The sequence below is a fragment of the Dendrobates tinctorius genome, unplaced genomic scaffold, assembly GCF_039654945.1.
Source record: "Dendrobates tinctorius isolate UK_male_01 unplaced genomic scaffold, ASM3965494v1 ptg000015l, whole genome shotgun sequence".
In the NCBI taxonomy this organism is placed as follows: domain Eukaryota; kingdom Metazoa; phylum Chordata; class Amphibia; order Anura; family Dendrobatidae; genus Dendrobates; species Dendrobates tinctorius.
The window spans coordinates 52,448,442-52,473,361 of record NW_027361683.1 but is presented as its reverse complement, the minus strand read 5'-3'; the positions used below and the strand labels follow the sequence as shown (position 1 = coordinate 52,473,361).

The 24,920-nt window shown below is 46.3% G+C and overlaps 3 protein-coding genes across 5 annotated transcripts in view; 2 read left to right on the top strand and 1 right to left on the bottom strand.

The window, feature by feature from the left end:
* SERINC2 (serine incorporator 2) overlaps positions 1-24,920 on the top strand; it is a 237,958-nt gene that overhangs the window by 146,172 nt on the left and 66,866 nt on the right. The window lies entirely within an intron of this gene.
* Positions 18,618-19,025, top strand: LOC141077340 (histone H2B 1.1-like). The gene has a single exon (XM_073564220.1). It carries the CDS (start codon positions 18,633-18,635, stop codon positions 19,008-19,010), a length of 378 nt encoding a protein of 125 aa, XP_073420321.1. The 5' UTR covers positions 18,618-18,632; the 3' UTR covers positions 19,011-19,025.
* Positions 19,023-19,470, bottom strand: LOC141077334 (histone H2A type 1-like). Its single transcript, XM_073564207.1, has one exon. The coding sequence runs from the start codon at positions 19,462-19,464 to the stop codon at positions 19,072-19,074; it is 393 nt and encodes a 130-aa protein (XP_073420308.1). The 5' UTR covers positions 19,465-19,470; the 3' UTR covers positions 19,023-19,071.

The window sequence follows — 24,920 nt, the reverse complement described above, 5'->3', positions numbered from 1 at the left end:
GTCTGGCACCTGTCCCGTTTCCTCATCCTCAGGCATTTTGGTGTCAGGTGTTGGTTTCACTGCTTTTGTCATATACACCATTGCTGCAATGTTACACAAATGTTTATCTGAGAGGGGACTTGTGACTGTAATACCCTCAGGAGAGTACTGTATGGTGGCCTGAATAGCACTCAACACATCTTCTCCCAGTAAATTTATAGGGGTATTGTCACTAACAATAAGTTTTGTAAGTACCACAATTCCAGCACCTCACTGTTTCTATGTTCTTAGGTCCCTTATTACGTCTCCACTTTTTTCCTTGTGCTCCAGCATACATGACAGGTTTTCTTATTGTCCTTGTTTGCTCAACTTCTTTTGCTACCTTAAGGAGGTCTTTCGGATCTACATATCTCCATTCAGGTCTGGCTGTCTGTACTGCGTCTCGTAAGTCTTTGTTCATACCGTCAATGAATGCATTCACCAGTATTCTAATATCAAGAGGGTTTATGCAAATGTACCCCATGTCTGCCCATTTCAGCTGTAACCATCTAAGGTACATCTCTACTCTCTCTCCTCTTTGCTGTGTCAGGTTAGTCAGGAGTACAGACTGCTCTGATTGTTCCACTGTAGCCCACTGTTTTAGTGACTCACAGTACGTCTCCCCAGACGGTGCAGATTTATTATCCATGCCCCAAGCCTGATTCTTTGCCACATCTATGTGTGTCTTAATTATATGTCCTAGTATGTCACCTGCCTTTAAACTCACCAACCTCTCTAGGTCTGCCCAGGTACACTTATATGTCTGCTGTACTTCCGTTATGTGTCTTTAAAACGGGAATGGTTGGTCTTCAGGGTCAGGCAACTGCTTCAACAAATCTAGCTGGTCAGAGCGCCTCCAGGTATAATACACCTGCATCTTTCTTATTCTAGTCGCCCTTCTAGGCCCTGATGTGGTTGGTTGTCTGATGTCTACTGTCAGCTTACTCCTCAAAGGTCAATGTCCCCACTACCCACTAACCATACTATTATGTCACTACATATGATCTTGTCTGGACAGGATTTAGTGCAATTTGCTTAGGTCAGTAGCACAGGTCACACAAGTAGATATTCAGTCTGGGTTTGTCTGAGTCTGATCACAGTGTTTACAAGTCCATCTGTTTTGTCTGGGTCTCTGGTTGAATTTTGTCAATCAAAACATTCATAATACACCTTCCATACTGCTGCACATTCTCAGACATCATTTATTCACTTGCTATTTTCTTCCTTTGTCTGTGCCTTTTTGTACATCCAAAGACTCACACTCTGGTATTTTTGCCTTTTTCAATATTGGTCCCACTTGTTTTACTGCTTCCTTTCTTCTCTGTCTTTTACAATCTGCATAGCTGTCTTGGATCCCATTGGGGGCACCAACCGTATACAGAAAAAGTTGCCCATGGCTTCAACCTTTTTCTCCCGACAGCACACCTTTATTCTGAAATGCCCTTCTAGTGTGCCTAACCTTATCTACGGGCGGTCACACGTAGCAAGTTAGAACGAGCCTGCCAAGGTGTAGCGGGAAGACTCCTTGCCTCTCACCCGGTAGACCTACAGGATGTAACGAGAAGGCTCTCTGCCTCTCACCCGTTAGATCAGCTGGCTAGTATAGGAATAGGCCTTTTTCCTTCCAGCCCAGCTCCATGGATTGTGGGAAGGCTGCTTCAACTTACACAGCTCATCTTTCTTCTGAAATGCCCTCCTGTGTGTCTGGACCTCTTTCTTACAGCCCACACATAGCAAGTCAGAGTGAGCCTGCCAAGGTGTATCCAGAAGGCTCCTTGCCTTCGCCTCTCACCCACAACAAAAAAAACCCGCTGACTAAAGTAAGAAGGCCCAGGTGTGATAGGCCTCTAACCTACTTTATCAGCCATACAGTCGGCTACCTCCTTTGTTGATCCACAATTTGCTATACAAATCAATCACACAACTAGAAGCAGGTTCAACCACATTTATGACCAAACAGTCACTTACAATTTCCTTCTAAATTAGGCACCATATTTTACTTTCAACTTCAACTTACAAATTTCATTCCACTTCAATTAAGTACTGTTGCTTTAAAATGCACGAATCTATTAGCGAGCATTTCAGAACCACAGAGAATCTTGAGCGCAGCAGAGATAAGACGAGAGGAAACCGCGCAGCGACATCATTCCCCCTCCCATCAGAATGTAGTGTCCTTCATAAAGTAACAATGCCGTAGTTCTTTAGACTTAATCAAAATCAATTTCTACAAGGAAAATTCAAAATCACGGGATTTCACTGTAAGAGCAGATAACTGTATAATGTGATTAACTGAGTCTTGCCCTTTTTCTGGCCAAATGCATTCAGGAAACTTTACAATGTAATGTCACATATAACCCGAGCTATATCATTACTCAATTCATTCAGTCTCAGATGTAGATTTGAAATATCTATAATGCATCTGTCCGGGATCTCCCACAAACCTAGAAAGTTAACAATCTCTTGACACAAAATGATGTGTGATGATTCATTCATACATGCTCATTCAGGGATTTTTTTTCTTTCACTTTTCAGCGGTCGTTGATTTTACAAAGAGAAGATAACAAAAATCCCTTATCTCAATTACTCCTCTCTCATCTCATTCAGAGGTTCTCATAGACATACAAGGATTCGCACAGCCTGCCTATCTAGCGCTTTGGATTTGACGCCTTAACCTACAACCGTGTCCACTGACACTCTGAGAACTCTGAGAACACCAAAGCCAACTTCTTAAACAACAAGAATCAATGAAAACCTAACCAACCAAAAACCACAGCCCTATACAAAATACAGCCTCATATGATTTACTGCCAATCCAAAATCACACTGCACAGAGTATCCCAGGCTCTGTGCTACACAGTACACCAGTACACGACCAGTTAGTATATTAGTATATTGCCAGAACAGATTAACAGATAATAGAGATGACAATTATTATCTTATTACTCTATTATTCAACTCTCATACGGATATACTCACCGCTCACTGGTGATGTGGGTTCTTTTGAACCGTGTTGTAGAGTCTTACCTAGAGATATGCAGGCATCCTTAGAGAGGCTGTAGATGCAGAATCAATGTAAGAATAAATGTTCTCACCTACTGCAGCCTGGATTCCGCATATTCAACCCCCCCAGGTAGCTCCCACATACGGATTCCGAATAGGCTGGTTTCCACGGCCCCACGTTGGGCACCAAAACTGTCGTAGCTGGTTTTTGTTCTGACAAAGCGTCAGGTATGCCAGATCACCAGTGAGTCCAGATTATGAGGTTTTTCGCCCTTCTGATGACAAGCGCTTGGAGACAAGAGACTAAACACACAAGCCGTGGTCAAATCACTTTATCTGACGTAATGAAATACAAGGCAATCTTTTATATCATTTACAACAATATGTAATTCTATGGAGCTCATGTGGCCCCCCACCATCACCTGCAGGGTCATACCATGTTTACAATGTACCCAGAACATGCTGTGGCTGACTTTGGAGAACATATATAATAAGAAGCATTTTCTCCTTGAAGAGGGAAACTGATATGAGTTAATGGTTTGCTTTTATATCCCTTTAAATGCCTTTAATTCTCCATTTGCCTTTCATTCATTCTGACCCAGAGGACACAGCACGGATGCGGGTCCTTGTACCACAACAGACTGTGAGTAAAGCTTTGGAACTACATGCCCTGGTGTCCTCCACTTATTCAGCACTGCTACATCTCAGCACCTGACATTGCACCATCTACGTCTCCCCTGACCGTCACTTCACCTACTCTGCCCTGGGACTACAGCCCTACCTGTGGAGGGCTACACCATCATTGCTGCACCACACCATCTGTCTCAGAGGATCTGTCTGCCGCGTCGGCTTAACACCTCCCTTGCCGAACACCACAGGTGGCGTCACGAATCACTCATAAACTTTATTCCGTCACTCAACCCCTTTTGTACAATGGGCGCCCAGGGCCACGGGCCGGGTCACAGCTGCCGTGACATCTCCCCATGAAACCAACGGTCCCTGTTATGATGAGTCACCGAAGGAGGAAAAAACAAAATACCAGCTATGTCCAGAAAAACCAGAGAGGTTGGCAGCTATCGGATTGCAGACCCCTGGACCTATCCACAACAACTAGCAGTAGCCGTGGGGGGTTCCTACGGTGCCCTAGACCCCTCGATCACAGCCGGAGAACTAGATAGCCTAAAGACAGAAAGGGGAAAAACTAAACTGCCCCAGAGCAGACCCCAAAGCAATAGGCAGCCCCCAACATATAATGACGGTGAAGCAAGATGAAAACACTAACACAGATAGAAAGATAGGTTGAGCAAATGATAGGGCCCAAGCTAACTACATAGGACAGGATAGGAAAGCTGCTGTCTGCCATCCGCAAAAACCCTATCAAAATGAGCCAACCGACTGATAGGAAAAACAGGCCCTGAAGTCGCTATGTTTCAAAAGACTATATCAGCACTCGGGTATATTCTGAAGACCGAGCAAAAGATCAACAGATCAGAGACAAAAATGGAATTCAGCTCACCCCCGGCCGGGGATGGCAGAACTCCCAAAAAACAAGGCAAACAAAAACTAAACTGAAGAGTACAAAGCAGAGCAGAAAAACTTAGCTTTGAGATGCAGGAATCAGACTGGTCTCCAAGAATCCAGCAGGAAAATCACCAGCCAGGAAGAAGGGCGTCGGCAGCCTTATATCCAGTCCTCAATTCCAGCCACCCAGTCATCATCTAGCTGCCCAGGTGTCTGATAATCAGCCTCACTACCTTCCTTCACCAGAGGAGGGAGTTCATCAGACCTCAATAGTGAAGGGAAAAATGAACTCACAACAGGTCCCGGTACTGAGTACCCCACGGCCCTGGGAGGGCGATCCAACTTGGCATCACGAACAGGATGACGAAGCCCGGTGCCAACGGGTTCTGTGGGCCTAAGATTTATTGGACTTGAAACATTACTGAAAATGTGCAGAATAACCAAATTGATAGACAATAAAATAGACTCTAAAAATGGCCGCCGGCGCAGTGAAGAAGGGCGTGACTACATGGGTGGTCCTAAGAAAAGACAACGAACTGTCCTGGGCCTCCCCTGCCTGAACTTCTATGCAACTGCAACATGGCCCACCCCCCCGAGGGGTTCGGATACTGGCTTGGTATGGAGGAGTAGGAAGAAGACGCCGCCCTCAGAAGGAGGAGCGAGGCCCTGTGGCGGGAAAAGAGCCCAGGAAGGAAGAACGATGCCAGAACGCCATGATGGAAGAAGGAAGGAGGCTCGAGAAGCGCAAGGAGGTTGAGTTGAACCTCCCCGGGGCATTGGCTGAAGGCTCCGATCCGACTTCCAAAATGGACCGCAGCAGCTGGAGGACGAGATTACCCAGCTGACAAACCATCTGCGGCTGAGACGGGAGGCGCTCTGGATGATGAACTGGCAGCATGCCCGGGAGGGGCCTACACCATCGGTACCTCCATCACCAGTACCCCTGCCATTGGTACCCGCCATCGCTGCTAAAGCACCAGTGGAACCTACGGCCGCTGCAATGCCTCCGGCAGCGCCTGTCCCACCTGCACGCTACAACAACCGCTGAGCGCGGCCTGTCAAGAGGAGTTCTCTGAGGGCCTGGGAGCCGGAGCGGAGGAAGTTGATCTCCTGCCTGGACCTGTCGCGGCTGCGCAGGTCCCACCAGAGACCCCTGCGGACCCGGAGCCGCCATCTGCTCCACCGTCGCCTCTGACAGCTGCTAAATCTGCCCCGGAGCCCAGACAGCACTGCCAGGAGGCACAAGGTATGCCTGCCGCCCCTGCAGCTGGAGAGGCCACTGGGTGCCCGCCTGCTACTGCAGCCGGACAGGTTGTGCTGGACTTCGTCTGGGACCGGGATTCTAAACCCTGGGGGGAAACACCTGAACCCCTAGCGGTAGTGCCCTTGTCCACGGTGGGCAGAAGCCGATCCCGGGAGGAGGATATAGTGGCCAAATGTCAGGAGACCAACCGCCAGCTGGCAGCCGAACAGAGGGAATGGGAGCAGCGGAGGCTGGCAGTGCTGGGCCCTGACCTGGACAGAAAGGAAGATGGTCCGTGCTGGTCATTATGGACCCGGGACTCAGCAGGATGGGGACAGGTCCTCAACGTTAATCATAAATGGGGGTTTGGCTTCATTTCAGACCCCAAGAGGATCTCTGACCTCTTCTTTAGCAGGAGCGATGTTGAGTCGCACCTCAGGAAGGGACTCCTTGCCATAGACCTGCCACCGGGAGAATATGTCAGGTTCACCTGGCATGTGGCTATGTGGCTGGAACGCCATGAATGTGCGCCGCATACCAGAAGATTTTATTGCGGCCTACAAAAAGGAACATGCCTACGTTCCCCTGGCAGGGATACCTCCCACCGAAGTGAAAAAGAGAAATTACAGCGCGAGAAATGGAAAATTAAAAATCCATTTTATTGTGCCAATGCATATTAAAATTCCAGCAGGTACAGCATACTAGTCGGATGACTGCAGAACAACGCGTTTCGACGCCTCAGGTCTTAATCATGTTCACTGTTGATTGACGGCCTGGTCAAGTCCGTGCGCAAGGATTTGGATTCTGCCGGCAGGGAAGTACGGTGAGCTGGATTGTTTTTTCTTTTCTTTTTTCCCACCGTAGTGATTACACCTGCCAAGGTCAGGCAGGCTACATCCACTCCTGTTAACCACCCCATGGTACAGGTAGTTACACCCGCTGTACCTCATGCAGCAGTTACACCAGCTGCCACCTCGTCCTATGTCAACCCACAAGCAGGAAGAGGATGTCCACAAGTTCTCCTCTGGGAGCAGCCCAAGTCATCAGCTTCCACCACCACAGGAGGGGACCAACACTAATAACTAACTGTTACCCAGGAGGGTATTAGCACCGTTGTGCTTTCTTTATTTTTGTTTCTTTTGTTCTTTTTTTCTCCAGTTTGCCCAGTTTCATTGGCAACCTTTCTATTTGAACTGCAGAGATCATGGACAATGAATGATCCAGAACTGTCCTGTATATAGTTGCACCTCTTTAGGTTCCCCCTCTTGGTTTTACATAGGTATTCTATAATTAAGGCCTACCTCAACAGTTGGCGTTTTGCTCTTAGAATAAGGACATTTCAAGACATCTTGGCTGGATCAGTGTCTGCTGTACATAATAGCACTTAATAATAATGTTTAGCATTTTTGATAGAAATAGTAAATAGTGATAGTGTTTAATAAAGATATTAATGGTAATAGAACTGATTTTATAGTTGGTAGTGAGATCTAGGAATCTGATTAATAGTCTAATGTTTGAACAAAAGATGTAAAATTTGAATAAAGATTTGAAATTGCAGGTGATGAACCAGGCATCAGCGGTTGTCACTTAAGATCTAAAAGTAACAGTAGAAAAGAAAAAGAAAATGTGATGAAGAAAATGTGTTAATGATAATACTTTAACTGGTAGTGAGTTTACTGCCAATAGCACTTTGAATTAGGTACTATATTTAGACATAGATAGTTAATTAAAATTGTTTGCAACGTGCAAGAATGAGTGCCTCCCATATTGGGAAGTTTAGAATAAGCTTTGTTTAGCATTATAAAAAATTTTGAAAGTTCCTGTATTTTTCCATCTTTGTTTCTCTTGCAGCCCGCGGACGTGCTGTGTTTAATGGGGGGATATGTGGTGCCCCTGAGGGTTCAGTCGCCACAGATGTACTGCACCTCCTCCTGAGGTGTGGTACCCCACCATCCAGGTAAGGTGGAGACACCTGACCACGCTCCAACACCTGCATCCCACACAACACAGTAGTGTAGCAAAGCACCCTTTGGTGGCTCCCTGCTTGGAACACGAAGCGTGCTGGGAGGCGGGTGAAGCTTAGTCTGCACCAAAATAGCGGGAAGAGTTTAGGATAGGAGGAGAAAGTGAGAGAAGATCCCCGGAGTGGGATGGATGGAAGGAAGTGCTGCAGCCGACCTCAGTGACCTGGGTCCGCTGGCACAGGAAAGAGACATTGATAGCCTGATTCTCCATAAGAAAGGAAGGATTAGAACGGAACGTAAGGAGAGGAGGACTAAGGATTAGGGTTAGAGGAGAACCCTTCCCAAGTTCACAGCGCAAGGCCGGGGTCCGGTCCCCGAGGTTGTATGGATATTAATGGTCCTGCAGCAGACACCGGAGGAAAAGAAGTTGTCACCACTTTATTCCCACACAAGACTTGGGGGCACAACTGCATTGTGAGTGAGCCGGGACTAGGTAGTAAAGAGTCCCTGAAGCAGGCTACAGCTGTCTGCCGTACAAGTAGAGTTCATAGGAACATCTGACAGGAGGAACTCCAGTGTAACTCAGTACTGTGAGTACTTCACAATAGGCGCAAGAAGGGAGATGTTCAGAAAAGGCATATGTTGGCGGAGTGTTAGAAAGGAGTACTTCATCTTGCCTGGAAGTTGGCTGAGCTCCTGACCCAGAGGACACGGCACGGATGCGGGTCCCTGTACCACAACAGACTGTGAGTAAAGCTTTGGAACTACATGCCCTGGTGTCCTCCACTTATTCAGCACTGTTACATCTCCGTGCCTGACACTGCACCATCTACGTCTCCCCTGACCATCACTTCACCTACTCTGCCCTGGGACTACAGCCCTACCTGTGGAGGGCTACACCATCATTGCTGCACCACACCATCTGTCTCAGAGGTGGCGTCACAAATCACTCATACTTTATTCCATCACTCAACCCCTTTTGTACAATGGGTGCCCAGGGCCACGGGCTGGGTCACAGCTGCCGTGACATCTCCCCATGAAACCAACGGGCCCGGTACAGAGTACCCCTCGGCCCTGGGAGGGCAATCCACACCTTATGGAGCAGCATATGGGGGTATACTATGGAGCACCTTATGGGACAGCATATGGGGGTATACTATGGAGCACCTTATAGGGCAGCACATGGGGGCATAATCTATGGAGCAGCATATGGGGTATAATCTATAGAGTAGCATATGGGGGCATAATCTATGGAGCATCTTGTGGGGCCATAACCTTTATGGATCATCTTATGGGGGCATATTATTCTATGAAGCATCTTATGGGGCCATAACTGTTATGAATGAGTCACCGTAGGAGGCAAAAACAGAAATACTAACTAAGTCCAGAAAACCAGAGAAGTTGGCAGCTATCAGATTGCAGACCCCTGAACCTATCAACAACAACTAGCAGTAGCCGTGGGGGGGTTCCTACGGTGCCCTAGACCCCTCAATCACAGCCGGAGAACTAAATAGCCTAAAGACAGAAAGGGAAATATAAACTGCCCCAGAGCAGACCCCAAAGCAATAGGCAGCCCCCAACATATAATGACGGTGAAGCATGATGAAAAAACACAGATAGAAAGATAGGCTGAGCAAATGATGGGGCCCAAGCAAACTAAATAGGACAGGATAGAAAAGCTGCTGTCTGCAATCCGCCAAAAACCCTATCAAAACAAGAGCCAACAGACTGATAGGAAAAAAAGCCCTGAAGACGCTAGGGTTCAAAAAGACTATATCAGTACTCAGGTATTTTCTGAAGACAGAGCAAAAAGGAATTCAGCTCACCCCAGCAGGGAATGGCAGAAATCCAGAAAAACAAGGCAAAACAACCAAAACACAAATGCAAAAAGCAGAGCAGAAAACTTAGCTTTTGAGGAGCAGGAATCAGACTGGTCTCCTAGAATCCCTCAGAGAAATCAACCGCAAGGCAGAAGGGCGTTGGCTGCCTTATATCCAGTCAGCAATTCCAATCACCCAGTCATCATTCTGCTCAGGTGCTTGGTAATCCGCCTCACTACCTTCCTTCACCAGAAGAGGGAGTTCATCAGACCTCAATGGTGAAGGGGAAAATGAACTCACAACAGTACCTCCCCCTTGAGGAGGGGTCACCGAACCCTTATCCACGCCACCAGGGCGATCAGGGTGAGCCCGATGAAAGGCACGCACCAATCTTTTGGCATGAATATCAGAGGCAGAGACCCAGAAATTATCCTCCTGACCATAACCCTTTCACTTAACCAAATACTGGAGTCTCCGTCTAGCCAGACGGGAATCCAGTATCTTCTCTACCTCATATTCCATGTTACCTTCAACCAATACAGGGTCCAGAGGTGCCACCCCAGGAACAACTGGTTCAACAAACCTCTTCAACAAGGACTTATGAAACACATTATGGATTTTAAATGTGACAGGAAGAGCCAAACGAAAAGAGACCGGATTAATAATCTCCAAAATCTTGTAAGGTCCAATAAATCTAGGCTTAAACTTAGGAGAAGCCACCGTCATAGCGATATTTTTTGATGATAACCAAACCATATCACGAACCTTAAACTGGGGACCAATGGTCCTATGTCGGTTGGAAAACCGCTGAGCCTTTTCCTGGGAGAGAGAACTTATCCACCACTTGGTCCCAGATCTGGTGCATTCTGTCCACTACAGTGTCAACACCTGGGCAGGCAGAAGGCTCCACCTGCCCTGAAGAAATTCGAGGATGAAACCCAAAGTTACAAAAAAAAGTGACATCAAAGTGGCAGAACTAGCTCTATTATTTAAAGCAAATTCGGCCAAGGGCAAAAATGAAACCCAATCATCCTGATCAGCAGAAATAAAACATCTCAAATACGGCTCCAAGGTCTTGTTTGTTCTCTCCGTCTGCCCATTGGTCTGAGGGTGAAAAGCAGAGGAGGACAACTGAATTCCCAGCTTGGAACAGAAAGTCCTCCAAAATCTAGACACAAACTGAACTCCTCTGTCAGATACAATGTTCTCAGGAATCCCGTGCAAGCGAACCACCTGTTGCAAAAACAGGGGCACCAACTCAGAGGAAGATGGCAACTGAGGGAGTGGTACAAGATAAACCATCTTAGAGACTCTATCACAAATCACCCAAATAAGTCATTCTCTGAGAAACAGGCATATCAGAGATGAAATCCATTGAAATATGGGTCCATGGCCTCCTGGGGACTGGCAAAGGCATCAACAACCCAATAGAGCGAGAACAAGGTTTAGACCGGGAGCAAGTCCCACAGGACTGCACAAAATTCCTGACATCACGAGACAAGGTGGGCCACCAAAAAGACCGACTCACCAGATCTCTAGTACCAAAAATACCTGGATGACCTGCCAATGCAGAGCAATGAACTTCAGACATCACTCTCTTCTTCCACTGGTCAGGAACATACAACTTTCCACTGGGACAACGCTCAGGTTTGTCCTCCTGGAACTCTTCCAGAGCACGTCTCAAATCGGGCGAGATGGCAGAAAGAACTACCCCTTCGCCTAAGATGGTAGCAGGCTTGGTCACAATAGGAGAATCAGCAAAGAAGCTCCTAGAGAGGGCGTCTGCCTTAACATTCTTAGTGCCAGGAATCAAAACGTGTAAAAAACAAGGCCCACCTAGCCTGTCTAGGGTTCAAGCGTTTGGCCGACTCCAGGTAAATCAAATTCTTGTGGTCACTGAGGACCACGACTTGATGTTTAGCTCCCTCCAACCAATGTCTCCACTCCTCAAATGCCCATTTCATGGCTAACAGTTTCCGATTCCCCACATCATAGTTACGTTCAGATGGAGAGAACTTTCGGGAAAAGAAAGCACATGGATTCATTTTAGATGTTACAGGATCCTTTTGGGACAAAACAGCTCCTGCACCAATCTCAGAAGCGTCCACCTCTACCTGGAACGGGAGTGAGACATCAGGTTGCCGCAAAACCGGGGCAGAAGTGAATCTTCGTTTCAGCTCCTGAAAGGAAGAAACAGCCTCCGGAGACCAATTCAACACATCAGCACCCTTCTTAGTCAGATCAGTCAATGGCTTGGCAATACTAGAAAATTTTGCTATAAATTTCCGATAAAAATTAGCAAAACCCAAAACCTTCTGGAGGGCCTTCAAAGAAGTGGGCTGAACCCAATCATAAATGGCCTGTACCTTGGCCGGGTCCATTTCAATAGTTGATGGAGACAAATTAAATCCGAAAAATGAAATCCTCTGTACCCCAAAAAGGCATTTCGATCCTTTGACATACAGGGAATTCTCCCTCAAGATCCGGAACACAGTCCGAACATGTTCCACATGAGAATCCCAATCCTTGGAGAAGATCAAAATATCATCCAGATAGATAATCAAAAATTTATCCACAAAGTCTCGGAAAATGTCGTTCATGAAGCACTGGAAGACAGAAGGGGCATTAGTGAGCCCAAAAGGCATCACCAGATACTCAAAATGTTCCTCTGGAGTATTAAACGCCGTCTTCCATTCATCCCCATGCTTAATGCGGATAAGATTATACGCCCCCCTGAGGTCAAGCTTGGTAAACCAGCAAGCACCTTTAACTCTGGAGAATAGATCTGAAATCAGGGGTAACGGGTACTGATATTTAATAGTAATTTTGTTGAGGGCACGATAATCAATACAAGGCCTTAAAGAACCATCCTTTTTGGCCACGAAAAAAAAACCGGCACCTAAGGGTGAAGAGGATGGTCTAATATGACCCTTCTCCAACGCCTCCTTAATATAGGATCGCATAGCCTCGTGCTCGGGTACAGATAAATTGAAGAGCCGACCCTTGGGAAATTTACACCCCGGGCTCAGTTCAATTGCACAGTCATAACTCCTATGAGGAGGCAAAGACGCAGACTCATTCTCACTAAATACATCATAAAAGTCCGCCAAATAGTCAGGAACATCATGCGACTGAGGAGAGGTGGAAAAAACCGGAGCCTCACTAAAGGCACACCGACAACCCCAACTCACCACAGACACAGATTTCCAATCCAAAACTGGATTATGAATTTGCAACCAGGGAAACCCCAGAACAATGGTATCAGGCAAATTATGCAACACCAAAAATCTGCAATTTTCTTGATGGTCTGGGGCGACCCGCATTACCACCTGGGTCCAAAACTGAGGTTTATTTTTCGCCAAAGGAGTAGCATCAATCCCCCTCAAAGGGATAGGCGTCCGCAGAGGTGTCCTAGGAAATCCACAACGTTTAGCAAAATCCAAGGCCATTAGGTTCAGGGCTGCTCCCGAATCCACAAAAACCTTGGCGGAAAATGTGGACAGGGAGCAGATCAGAGTAATTGCCAGAAGAAACTTAGGTTGAACACCACCCACAGAAAACGTGTGTGCAAAACGTTTCTCTCATTTAGGACAGACAGAAATAATATGCGAGGCATCTCCACAAAAAAAAACAGCTTATTACGCCTTCTGAACTCATGACGTTGCTCCCTGGACAAAATTCCATCACTATGCATAGGTTCAGACACTTGTTCAACAGGTGGCAACAGCTGTCGTGCAGTCCTGCGTTCACGTAAACGCCGATCAACCTGAATGGCTAATGACATAGGATCGTCAAGACCAGAGGGAACAGGAAATCCCACCATAGTATCTTTTACGGCTTCTGACAAACCCTTCTGAAAGAGCGCTGCCAAGGCATTATCATTCCAGGTAGTTAGGACCGCCCACTTTCGGAATTTTTGACAGTACAATTCTGCAGAATCTCGACCCTGGCTCAATGCCAACAGGGTCTTTTCAGCCTGATGAATAGCATTAGGTTCGTCATACAACAACCCCAAGGCTTGAAAAAATGCGTTCACATTAGTCAGAATAGGATCATCTGGTTCCAAAGAAAACGCCCAATCCTGGGGATCGCCATGCAGCAAAGAGATGACAATTTTAACCTGCTGCGCGGAGCTCCCTAACGAATTAGGCTTCAAGGCAAAAAATAATTTACAATTATTTGTGAAATTCAAAAATTTAGACCGATCCACAAAAAACACATCAGGAGTAGGGATCTTTGGTTCAGCAGCATGTGAATGAGCAAGGAAGGCGGAAATTCCCCGCACTTCCGCAGCGAGCTGCTCCACACGATCAGACAATTGCTTTATCTCCATTGAGAGAAAAAAAAATCCCCCTACGGCCTCAGAGATATAGAGGAAAAAAATATACACACAGAAATAATGACACTTTTTTTTTTTTTTTTTCCTTTCCTGCTATTGAGTACCCTAGGATCTGCGGTATGGTGGGTGATTCTGTTATGAATGAGTCACCGTAGGAGGCAAAAACAGAAATACTAGCTAAGTCCAGAAAACCAGAGAAGTTGGCAGCTATCGGATTGCAGACCCCTGAACCTATCAACAACAACTAGCAGTAGCCGTGGGGGGTTCCTACGGTGCCCTAGACCCCTCGATCACAGCCGGAGAACTAAATAGCCTAAAGACAGAAAAGGAAATCTAAACGGCCCCAGAGCAGACCCCAAAGCAATAGGCAGCGCCCAACATATAATGACGGTGAAGCAAGATGAAAAAACACTCACACAGATAGAAAGATAGGCTGAGCAAATGATGGGGCCCAAGCAAACTAAATAGGACAGGATAGAAAAGCTGCTGTCTGCAATCCTCCAAAAACCCTATCAAAACAAGAGCCAACAGACTGATAGGGAAAATAGCCCTGAAGATGCTAGGCTTCAAAAAGACTATATCAGTACTCGGGTATTTTCTGAAGACAGAGCGAAAAGGAATTCAGCTCACCCAAGCAGGGAATGGCAGAAATCCAGAAAAACAAGGCAAAACAAAACCAAAACACAAATGCAAAAAGCAGAGCAGAAAACTTAGCTTTTGAGGAGCAGGAATCAGACTGGTCTCCTAGAATCCCTCAGAAATCACCCGCAAGGCAGAAGGGTGTCGGCTGCCTTATATCCAGTCAGCAATTCCAGTCACCCAGTCATCATTCTGCTCAGGTGCTTGGTAATCAGCCTTACTACCTTCCTTCAGCAGAAGAGGGAGTTTAATCAATCAATCAATCAAATTTATTATCGCCAAGTACATATTACATATATACAAGGAATTCTTTGTGGCAAAGAGGCAACATAATATATAACAGATACAACAAGTAACATCTAACAAGACAGATACAGTATATAGTCTACACATGACGATTTAATTGTTGAACAGAGAGTGGATAGAAGCTGTTCATATGGCGGTTGGTGCTGCATTTGGGGACTCTGAAGCGACGTCCTGAAGGGAGTAGTTGGAACGAGGAGTGTCCCGGGTGAGAGGAATCGGATGAAATTTTCAATGCGTGGGATCGAATACTCTTATCATAAAGATCCTGGATTTTAGGCAGGGGGGAGCCTATAATTCTCTCTGCTGTTCTGAAAGTCCTTTGTAAGCGGAGTTTGTCATGCGCAGTGGCTCCCCCATACCAGACTATCAGAGAGGAACAAATCACAGATCTGATGACAGCATTAAAGAATAAGATCAGCAGATTCTTAGACAAACCATATCTTTTCAGCTGACGCAGGAAGAACATCCTCTGTTGTGCTTTTCTTATAACAGCATCCACGTTTTTCCCCCATTTAAGATCATGAGAGATGATAACACCAAGGAATTTGGTCTCTGTGACCCTAAGAACCACTTCGTCATGGATGTAGATTGGAAGTATCTCATGTTGATCTTTCCTAAAATCCACAACCATCTCAGCAGTTTTTTTAGTGTTGAGTACAAGATTATTGGCTTTACACCAGTCACATATTCTTTCCACCTCACTCCGATACAAGTCTTCAGCATTTCCCCTGATGAGACCAATCAGTGTCATATCATCGGCAAATTTCAAGATTTTTACTGAGTCTGCTGAAGAGATGCAATCATTCGTATAGAGAGAAAACAGTAACGGGGACAAAACACACCCCTGAGGTGCCCCGATGTTTGTGACCAAGGTGTCCGAAGTGAATGGTCCAACTTTTACACTCTGTATCCTGGCTGTCAGGAAGTTATAAATCCACAAGCATAAGTTGAGAGGGACTCCAAGAGCTACCATTTTCTTATGAAGTAAATTCGGATCAATGGTATTGAACGCTGAGCTAAAGTCCATGAAAAGAATCCGGACATATGAGTGCCGTTCATCTGTATGATCCAAAATGTACTTCAGTGCCAGATTGACAGTGTCGTTTGCCGAACGATTCTCCTTATAGGCAAACTGAAGCGGGTCCCATAGCTTCTGCGTGAATTTTATCAGGTGGGACATCATAATTCTTTCGAAGACTTTCATAGCTACAGATGTGAGTGCTACTGGTCTATAGTCGTTCAACTCAGAGGATCCCACTTTCTTGGGGACAGGGATAATTGTGGAATTTTTCCAACACTGAGGTACAACGCACTCTTTCAGTGACACATTGTATATATTTGTCAGTATAGGGGCAAGCTGGGTAGCACATACTTTCAGACACATTGGAGATACACCATCAGGGCCAGGTGCCTTTTTGACCTTAAGTCCCTTCAGGATGCGTATCACCTCTGCCTCGGAGATCACTACTTGGGTGTTGCACAATGAATGATCTTTATATGAACAGACTGAGGAGCTTAGAGATGAATAGCCACTGTGTGTAGATCTTGCCTCAAATCTGCAGTAGAATTCATTTAACTCTGTTGCCAGACTTCTGCTGGGGTTCACTATAGTGGGGTGGCTTTTATAATTGGTGACCTCTCTTAATCCTCTCCATGCAGATCTAGTATCTTTTGATGAGAACCTTTCCTCCAGAATCTTTGCATACTCGTGTTTGGCTAACTTGATCTCTTTAGATAGCGAGTTCCTAAGTTTTTTGAATTCAGTAATATCGCCTGCTTTATAAGCCTCCTCTTTTCTCTTACGGATCAACCTGACTTTATTTGTAAACCACGGCTTGTTGTTTCCCCGAAAGTGGACAGATTTGGATGGAATAAACGTGTCTTCACAAAAACGGATATATGAGGACACTGCATCAACCCATTCATCCAGACCCGAGCATGTTTCCTGGAATACCTCCCAGTCTGTGCATTCAAAGCATGCTTGCAGTTGCAATTTTGCCTCCTCAGACCATGTCTTCTTTGTATAAACTGTAGGTTTGGATGTTTTCAACCTTTGCCTGTAGGCTGGAATTAAATGAATTAGACAATGATCTGAAAAGCCCACTGCTGCTCTCCTCACTGCCCTGTAGGCCCCTTTTAAGACAGTATAGCAGTGATCAAGCGTATTGTTCTCTCTCGTGAAGCAGTTTATATGTTGAGTAAATTTGGGGAGATCCAGGTTGAGTTTTCCTTTGTTAAAGTCCCCCATTACGATCACAAATGCTTCAGGAGATCCTTTCTCCCATTCTGATATTTTGCAAGCTAATTCACCAATAGCAGCTTTAACAGATGCTTGAGGGGGAATATATACTGCAACCAGAACCATAGATGAAAACTCTCTTGGAGCATAAAATGGTCAACAATTGAGTGCAAGGTACTCTAGATCTGGAGAGCAACCTTTTCCCAGTATGTTAACATCACAGCACCAGCTAGTGTTGATGTAGAGACATACCCCACCCCCCCTTTGTTTACCTGAAGCTACACAATCACGGTCAGCTCTGTAGATAACAAAACCAGGTAGATCCAGACTACAATCAGGGATGGTGTCATTCAACCAGGTCTCAGTAAAACAAAGAGCAGCTGAATTGGCCATATCAGATCTCATGTTACAAAGTAAGTTCAGTTCCTCCATTTTGTTAGATAAGGAACGGACATTAGCCAAGTGGAGTGAAGGAAGAGCTGTTCTGAACCCTCTCCTCCGAAGGCGTGCCAGGACTCCTCCTCTCCTACCTCTCTTGCAGTACACCTCCACAGGTTTCACAGAAGTAATGGATTTTATGTACTCAATTGTTGAATTAGCAATCATGCTCCAAGAAGGGGAGTCCATGAGAAATTGCGGATGATTCCAGAATAATAAATCGTCCCTTGAAATCATAAGAGTAGGTTTACAGAGTGCAGTGGCCATGACTACACTCAGCTTGTAGCTATAAAGACTGAACAGTCACAGCTTAGCAGAGTTAAATGTACAACTTTCCATAAAGGGTGCTCCCAGCACTGCTGGGGGGGAGGGCATGGGTGCAACAAGACAGGGACATCAGGGGACACGCCAACAGTCAGTCCAAACCTGCCCAGCTCACCCTTTCAGCTCCACCTGGATCACAAGATCTCCAGACCATCTCCAGCACTGCACACTCCACCAGCTTTCCTATCCCGGGATCATCTGCATGCTGGAAATGGGTACAAGGCAGGTAGCCAGCAGCTTCACTCTCTCCCAGCTGAAACCAGGCACGGAGCTCCACGAGGACAGAAAGACACCGGTCCCAGCTGGTCGCAGTCTCCACACTACTCCCAGCTCTGCCGAATCCTGTAGCCCTACAGCTCCATGTGGACCACAAGATCTCCAGAACAACTCCAGCACCGCACACTCCACCAGGTTTCCTATCCTGGGATCATCTGCATGCTGGAAATGGGTACAAGGCAGGCAGCCAGCAGCTTCACTCTCTCCCAGCTGAATCCAGGCACGGAGCTCCACGAGGACAGAAAGACACCGGTCCCAGCTGATCGCAGTCTCCACACTACTCCCAGCTCTGCCGAATCCTGTAGCTACGCAATGGTGAGTGAACCAAAGGGAGAATTAACAATTTAACGGGGTAAAAAACTAAAAAACTAAGGAGCCTCATGCCAGAGCAGCCATCTCTCGGCGCTCCTCCTCCAATAATCCTGGGAATTGATTCTAATCCTGGGAATAATCCTGGGTGATTATTGTTCTGCTTTGTGACGAAGGAGACTGCTTTACTTTTGTTATGGCTGATCCCAAGTCTGCTCCAGCTCCCAAGAAGGGCTCCAAGAAAGCTGTGACCAAGACTCAGAAGAAGGACGGCAAGAAGCGGAGGAAGAGCAGGAAGGAGAGCTACGCCATCTACGTGTACAAGGTGCTGAAGCAGGTCCACCCCGACACCGGCATCTCCTCCAAGGCCATGGGCATCATGAACTCCTTCGTCAATGACATCTTCGAGCGCATCGCAGGGGAAGCCTCCCGCCTGGCTCACTACAACAAGCGCTCCACCATCACCTCCCGGGAGATCCAGACCGCTGTGCGCCTGCTGCTGCCCGGAGAGCTGGCCAAGCACGCCGTGTCCGAGGGCACCGAGGCCGTCACCAAGTACACCAGTGCCAAGTGAGATCTGCTCCTCGCCTGCTCCGCCATCACCCCGGTTGTGTAGGTGGGATCGGCGGCAGCGCTCACTTGCTCTTGCCGGACTTGCTGCTCTCGGTCTTCTTGGGCAGCAGCACGGCCTGGATGTTGGGCAGGACGCCCCCCTGGGCGATGGTCACCCCACCCAGCAGCCTGTTCAGCTCCTCGTCATTGCGCACGGCCAGCTGCAGGTGTCGGGGGATGATGCGGGTCGTCTTATTGTCTCGGGCGGCATTACCGGCCAATTCCAGGATCTCAGCGGTCAGATACTCCAGCACAGCGGCCAGATAGACCGGAGCGCCGGCGCCCACCCTCTCGGCGTAGTTGCCCTTGCGGAGAAGCCTGTGCACACGGCCAACCGGGAACTGCAGTCCTGCCCGGGATGAGCGGGTCTTGGCTTTAGCGCGGACCTTCCCTCCTTGTTTGCCGCGTCCAGACATGGTGGTGATCGCTGATAAGAAGAAGAAACAGAAAAAAAAAAAATCTGGGTGATAATTGATTCTAATCCTGGGAATTATCAGACCTCAATGGTGAAGGGGAAAATGAACTCACAACACATAACCTTTATGGAGTAGCATATGGGTCATATTCTATGGAGCATCTTATGGAGCCATTAACCTTTTTCCAGCATTATATGGGGCGTATTTTGTACAGAGCATCTTATGGGGCCCATCATGAACTGTATGTAGCATTATGTGGGGCTCTTGATTCATATGGATATTGAAAAACATTTAACCTACTGAAGTCTCAATTAATTTTACTTGTATTGGTATCTTTTTATTTTTGAAATTTACCAGTAGCTGCTGCATTTTCCACCCTAGGCTTATATGCGAGTCAATAAGTTTTCCCAGTTTTTTTGTGGCAAAATTAGGGGGTTCGGCTTATACACTGGTCGACTTATACACGAGTATATATGGTGTGTATGTGTGTGTATGTATGTGTGTGTATATATATATATATATATATATATATATATATATATATATATATATATATATATATATATATATATATCTAATATATATAGCTCAATATGTGTGTATGTGTATGTTCGTGATTGGCATCCGCACCGTCGCAGTTACAGCCACAAAATTTGGCACAGTCACACGTCTGGACCCTGAGAGTTCTAGGCTATGTTGTGAGGCGAAATTTTAACCCCGCGCATTCCAATTCACCAAACAATTTTGCCCCTATCTACATAATGGGGAAAAAGTGTGTCAAGCCCCACCCCTCATGATGTCATAATGGTTGCCATGGTGACACTGATGTCATCATAGGTTGCAAGCCCCGCCGCTCATTATGATGTCGTAATGGTTGACTATGGGATGGAGGATGTGTGATGGGTATATGGGCACGGGACTATGGGATGGAGGATATGTATGTTGGGTATATGGGCACGGGACTATGGGATGGAGGATAATTATAATTTGTTATAACTAACCACAGTTAGTTACTATGCCCGGGCAGCGCCGGGCTCTTCAGCTAGTGTATATGTGTGTGTGTATATATATGTATATATGTATAATAAATATATATATAATATATATATATAATATATAAAGCTCAAAGTGTGTATGTATGTGTGTATGTATGTATGTGTGTATGTCCGGGATAGGCATCCGCACCGTCGCAGCTACAGCCACAAAATTTGGCACAGTCACACGTCTGGACCCCGAGAGCGTCCTAAGCTATGTTGTGAGGCGAAATTTTAACCCCGCGCGTTCCAATTCAAACAATTTTGCCCCCGTCTACATACTGGTGGAAAAAGTGTGTGCGCGTCAAGCCCCGCCCCTCATTATGATGTCACAATGCCCCTATTTGCATACTGGGGAAGCAGTGTGTGCATATCAAGCCCCGCCCCTCATTATGATGTCACAATGGTTGCCATGGCGACGCTGATGTCATCATAGGTTGCAAGCCCTGCCGCCGCTCATTATGATGTCATAATGGTTGACTATGAGATGGAGGATGTGTGATGGGTATATGGGCACTGGACTATGGGATGGAGGATATGTATGACGGGTATATGGGCTCGGGACTATGGTATGGTGGATGTGTATGACGGGTATATGGGCACTGGACTAGGGGATGGAGGATATGTATGACGGGTATATGGGCACGGGACTATGGGATGGAGGATATGTATGACGGGTATATGGGCACGGGACTATGGTATGGAGGATATGCATGATGGGTATATGGGCACGGGACTATGGTATGGAGGATATGTATGACGGGTATATGGGCATGGGACTATGGGATGCAGGATATGTATGATGGGTATATGGGCACGGGACTATGGTATGGAGGATATGTATGACGGGTATATGGGCATGGGACTATGGGATGGAGGATGTGTGGGTATATGGGCGCTCGACTATGGGATGGAGGATGTATGATGGGTATATGGGCGCTTGACTATGGGATGGAGGATATGTATGATGGGTATATGGGCATGGGACTATGGGATGGAGGATGGGTATATGGGCACTCAACTATGGGATCGAGGATATGTATGATGGGTATATGGGCACGGGCCTATGGGATCGTGGATGTGTGATGGGTATATGGGCACGGGACTATGGGATGGAGGATTATTATAATTTGTTATAACTAACCACAGTTAGTTCCTATGCCCGGGCAGCGCCGGGCTCTTCAGCTAGTATATATAGATATATCTAATATATAAAGCTCAATGTGGGTGTGTATGTATGTGTGTGTGTATGTCCGAGATTGGCATCCTTACTGTCGCAGCTACAGGCACAAAATTTTGCACAGTCACAAGTCTGGGCCCCAAGAGCGTCATAGGCTATGTTGTGAGGCAAAATTTTAACCCCGCGCGTTCCAATTCAACAAACAATTTTGCACCTATCTACATAATGGGGAAAAAGTGTATGTATTGGCATCTGCACCGTCGTAGCTACAGCTACAAAATTTTGCACAGTCACACGTCTGGACCCCGAGAGCGTCATAGGCTATGTTGTGAGGTGAAATTTTAACCCAGCGCTTTCCAATTCACCAAACAATTTTACCCCTATCTACGTAATGGGGAAAAAGTGTATGTACAGTATGTATTGGCATCTGCACCGTCATAGCTACAGCCACAAAATTTTGCACAGTCATACTATACTGGACCCCGAGAGCGTCATAGGCTATGTTATGAGGCGAAATTTTAACCCCGCGCGTTCCAATTCACAAAACAATTTTGCCCCTATCTACATAATGGGGAAAAAGTGAAAGGAAAAGTGTTGGAGGCAAATTGACAGCTGCCAGATGTGAACAAGGGGGACTTAAAGAATGAGAGCGATGGCGCCTAACAGTATATGCTGTACAGTTGCAAAGGTGGGGCCCTGACATGGGATACTCACCACACACGGGGAAATGAACACACACGCAAAATGCGCCACACACTACCACGTGCTTCAACACATATACCACCCTCAGCACACATTTCACCACAGATACACCAACCTCGCTACATAAAAGTCAAAACGCAAAAGTCGCCACTCAAAACTCGCCACGCTGTCCCAGAGCTGTTTAAAGGATGAAAAATGAGCTGTGATTGGTTGCTATAAGTAACAGTTTTCTTTGTAGACAGTTGTGGTAACTGAGGCCTATTATTCTTATCATTTCTATGGTGTCATCGTCTATTAGATACACGGCTCAGCAGTCAGTATCACACAGAATAGGATTAGATACATGGCTCAGCAGTCAGTATCACACAGAATAGGATTAGATACACGGTTCAGCAGTCAGTGTCACACAGGATAGGATTAGATACACGGCTGTGCAGTCAGTATCACACAGGATAGGATTAGATACATGGCTCAGCAGTCAGTATCACACAGAATAGGATTAGATACACGGTTCAGCAGTCAGTGTCACACAGGATAGGATTAGATACACGGCTGTGCAGTCAGTAACACACAGGATAGGGTTAGATACACGACTCAGCAGTCAGTATCACACAGGATAGGATTAGATACACGGCTGTGCAGTCAGTATCACACAGGATAGGATTAGATACACAGCTCAGCAGTCAGTATCACACAGGATAGGATTAGATACACAGCTCTGCAGTCAGTATCACACAGGATAGGATTAGATACACAGCTCAGCAGTCAGTATCACACAGGATAGGATTAGATACACAGCTCAGCAGGCAGTATCACACAGGAGAGGATTAGATAAACGGATCAGCAGTCAGTATCACACAGGATAGGATTAGATACACGGGTGAGCAGTCAGTATCACACAGGATAGGATTAGATACATGGCGGAGCAGTCAGTAACACACGATAGGATTAGATACACAGCTCAGCAGAAAGTATCACACAGGAGAGGATACTTGTGTAGTCGTTTAGTTAATTTGTGTTGCAAATCTGTAGTGTTGAATATATGATGTGAAATGTTTTTATGTGCAATATAATCATTATAATTTGTTATAACTAACCACAGTTGGTTACTATGCCCAGGCAACGCGGGGCTCTTCAGCTAGTGTGTGTGTATATATATATAAATATATATATATATATATATATATATATATATATATGTGTGTGTGTATATACTAGCTGAAGAGCCCGGGCATAGTAACTAACTGTGGTTAGTTATAACAAATTATAATAATCCTCCATCCCATAGTCCCGTGCCCATATACCCATCACACATCCACGATCCCATAGGCCCGTGCCCATATACCCATCATACATATCCTCCATCCCATAGTCGAGTGCCCATATACCCATCCTCCATCCAATAGTCCCATGCCCATATACCCATCATACATATTCTCCATCCCATAGTCCCATGCCCATATACCCATCATACATATCCTCCATCCCATAGTCGAGTGCCCATATACCCATCATACATCCTCCATCCCATAGTCGAGTGCCCATATACCCATCACACATCCTCCATCCCATAGTCCCGTGCCCATATACCCGTCATACATAGCCTCCATCCCATCATCCCATAGTCCCGTGCCCATATACTCGTCATACATATCCTCCATCCCATAGTCCCGTGCCCATATACTCGTCATACATATCCTCCATCCCACAGTCCCGTGCCCATATACCCATCATACATATCCTCCATCCCATAGTCCCGTGCCCATATACCCGTCATACATATCCTCCGTACCATAGTCCCGTGCCCATATACCCGTCATGCATATCCTCCGTACCATAGCCCTGTGCCCATATACCCGTCATGCATATCCTCCATCCCATAGTCCCGTGCCCATATACCCGTCATACATATCCTCCATCCCATAGTCCAGTGCCCATATACCCGCCATACCATAGTCTCGAGCCCATATACCCGTCATACATATCCTCCATCCCATAGTCCAGTGCCCATATACCCATCACACATCCTCCATCTCATAGTCAACCATTATGACATCATAATGAGCGGCGGCAGGGCTTGCAACCTATGATGACATCAGCGTCGCCATGGCAACCATTGTGACATCATAATGAGGGGCGGGGCTTGATATGCACACACTGCTTCCCCAGTATGCAAATAGGGGCATTATGACATCATAATGAGGGGCGGGGCTTGACGCGCACACACTTTTTCCACCAGTATGTAGACGGGGGCAAAATTGTTTGGTGAATTGGAACGCGCGGGGTTAAAATTTCGTCTCGCAACATAGCTTAGGACGCTCTCGGGGTCCAGACGTGTGACTGTGCCAAATTTTGTGGCTGTAGCTGCTACGGTGCGGATGCCTATCCCGGACATACACACATACACACACACATACATACATACAGTCATATGTAAAAGTTTGGGCACCCTTATTAATGTTAACCTTTTTTCTTTATAGCAATTTTGGTTTTGGCAACAGCTATTTCAGTTTCATATATCTAATAACTGATGGACTCAG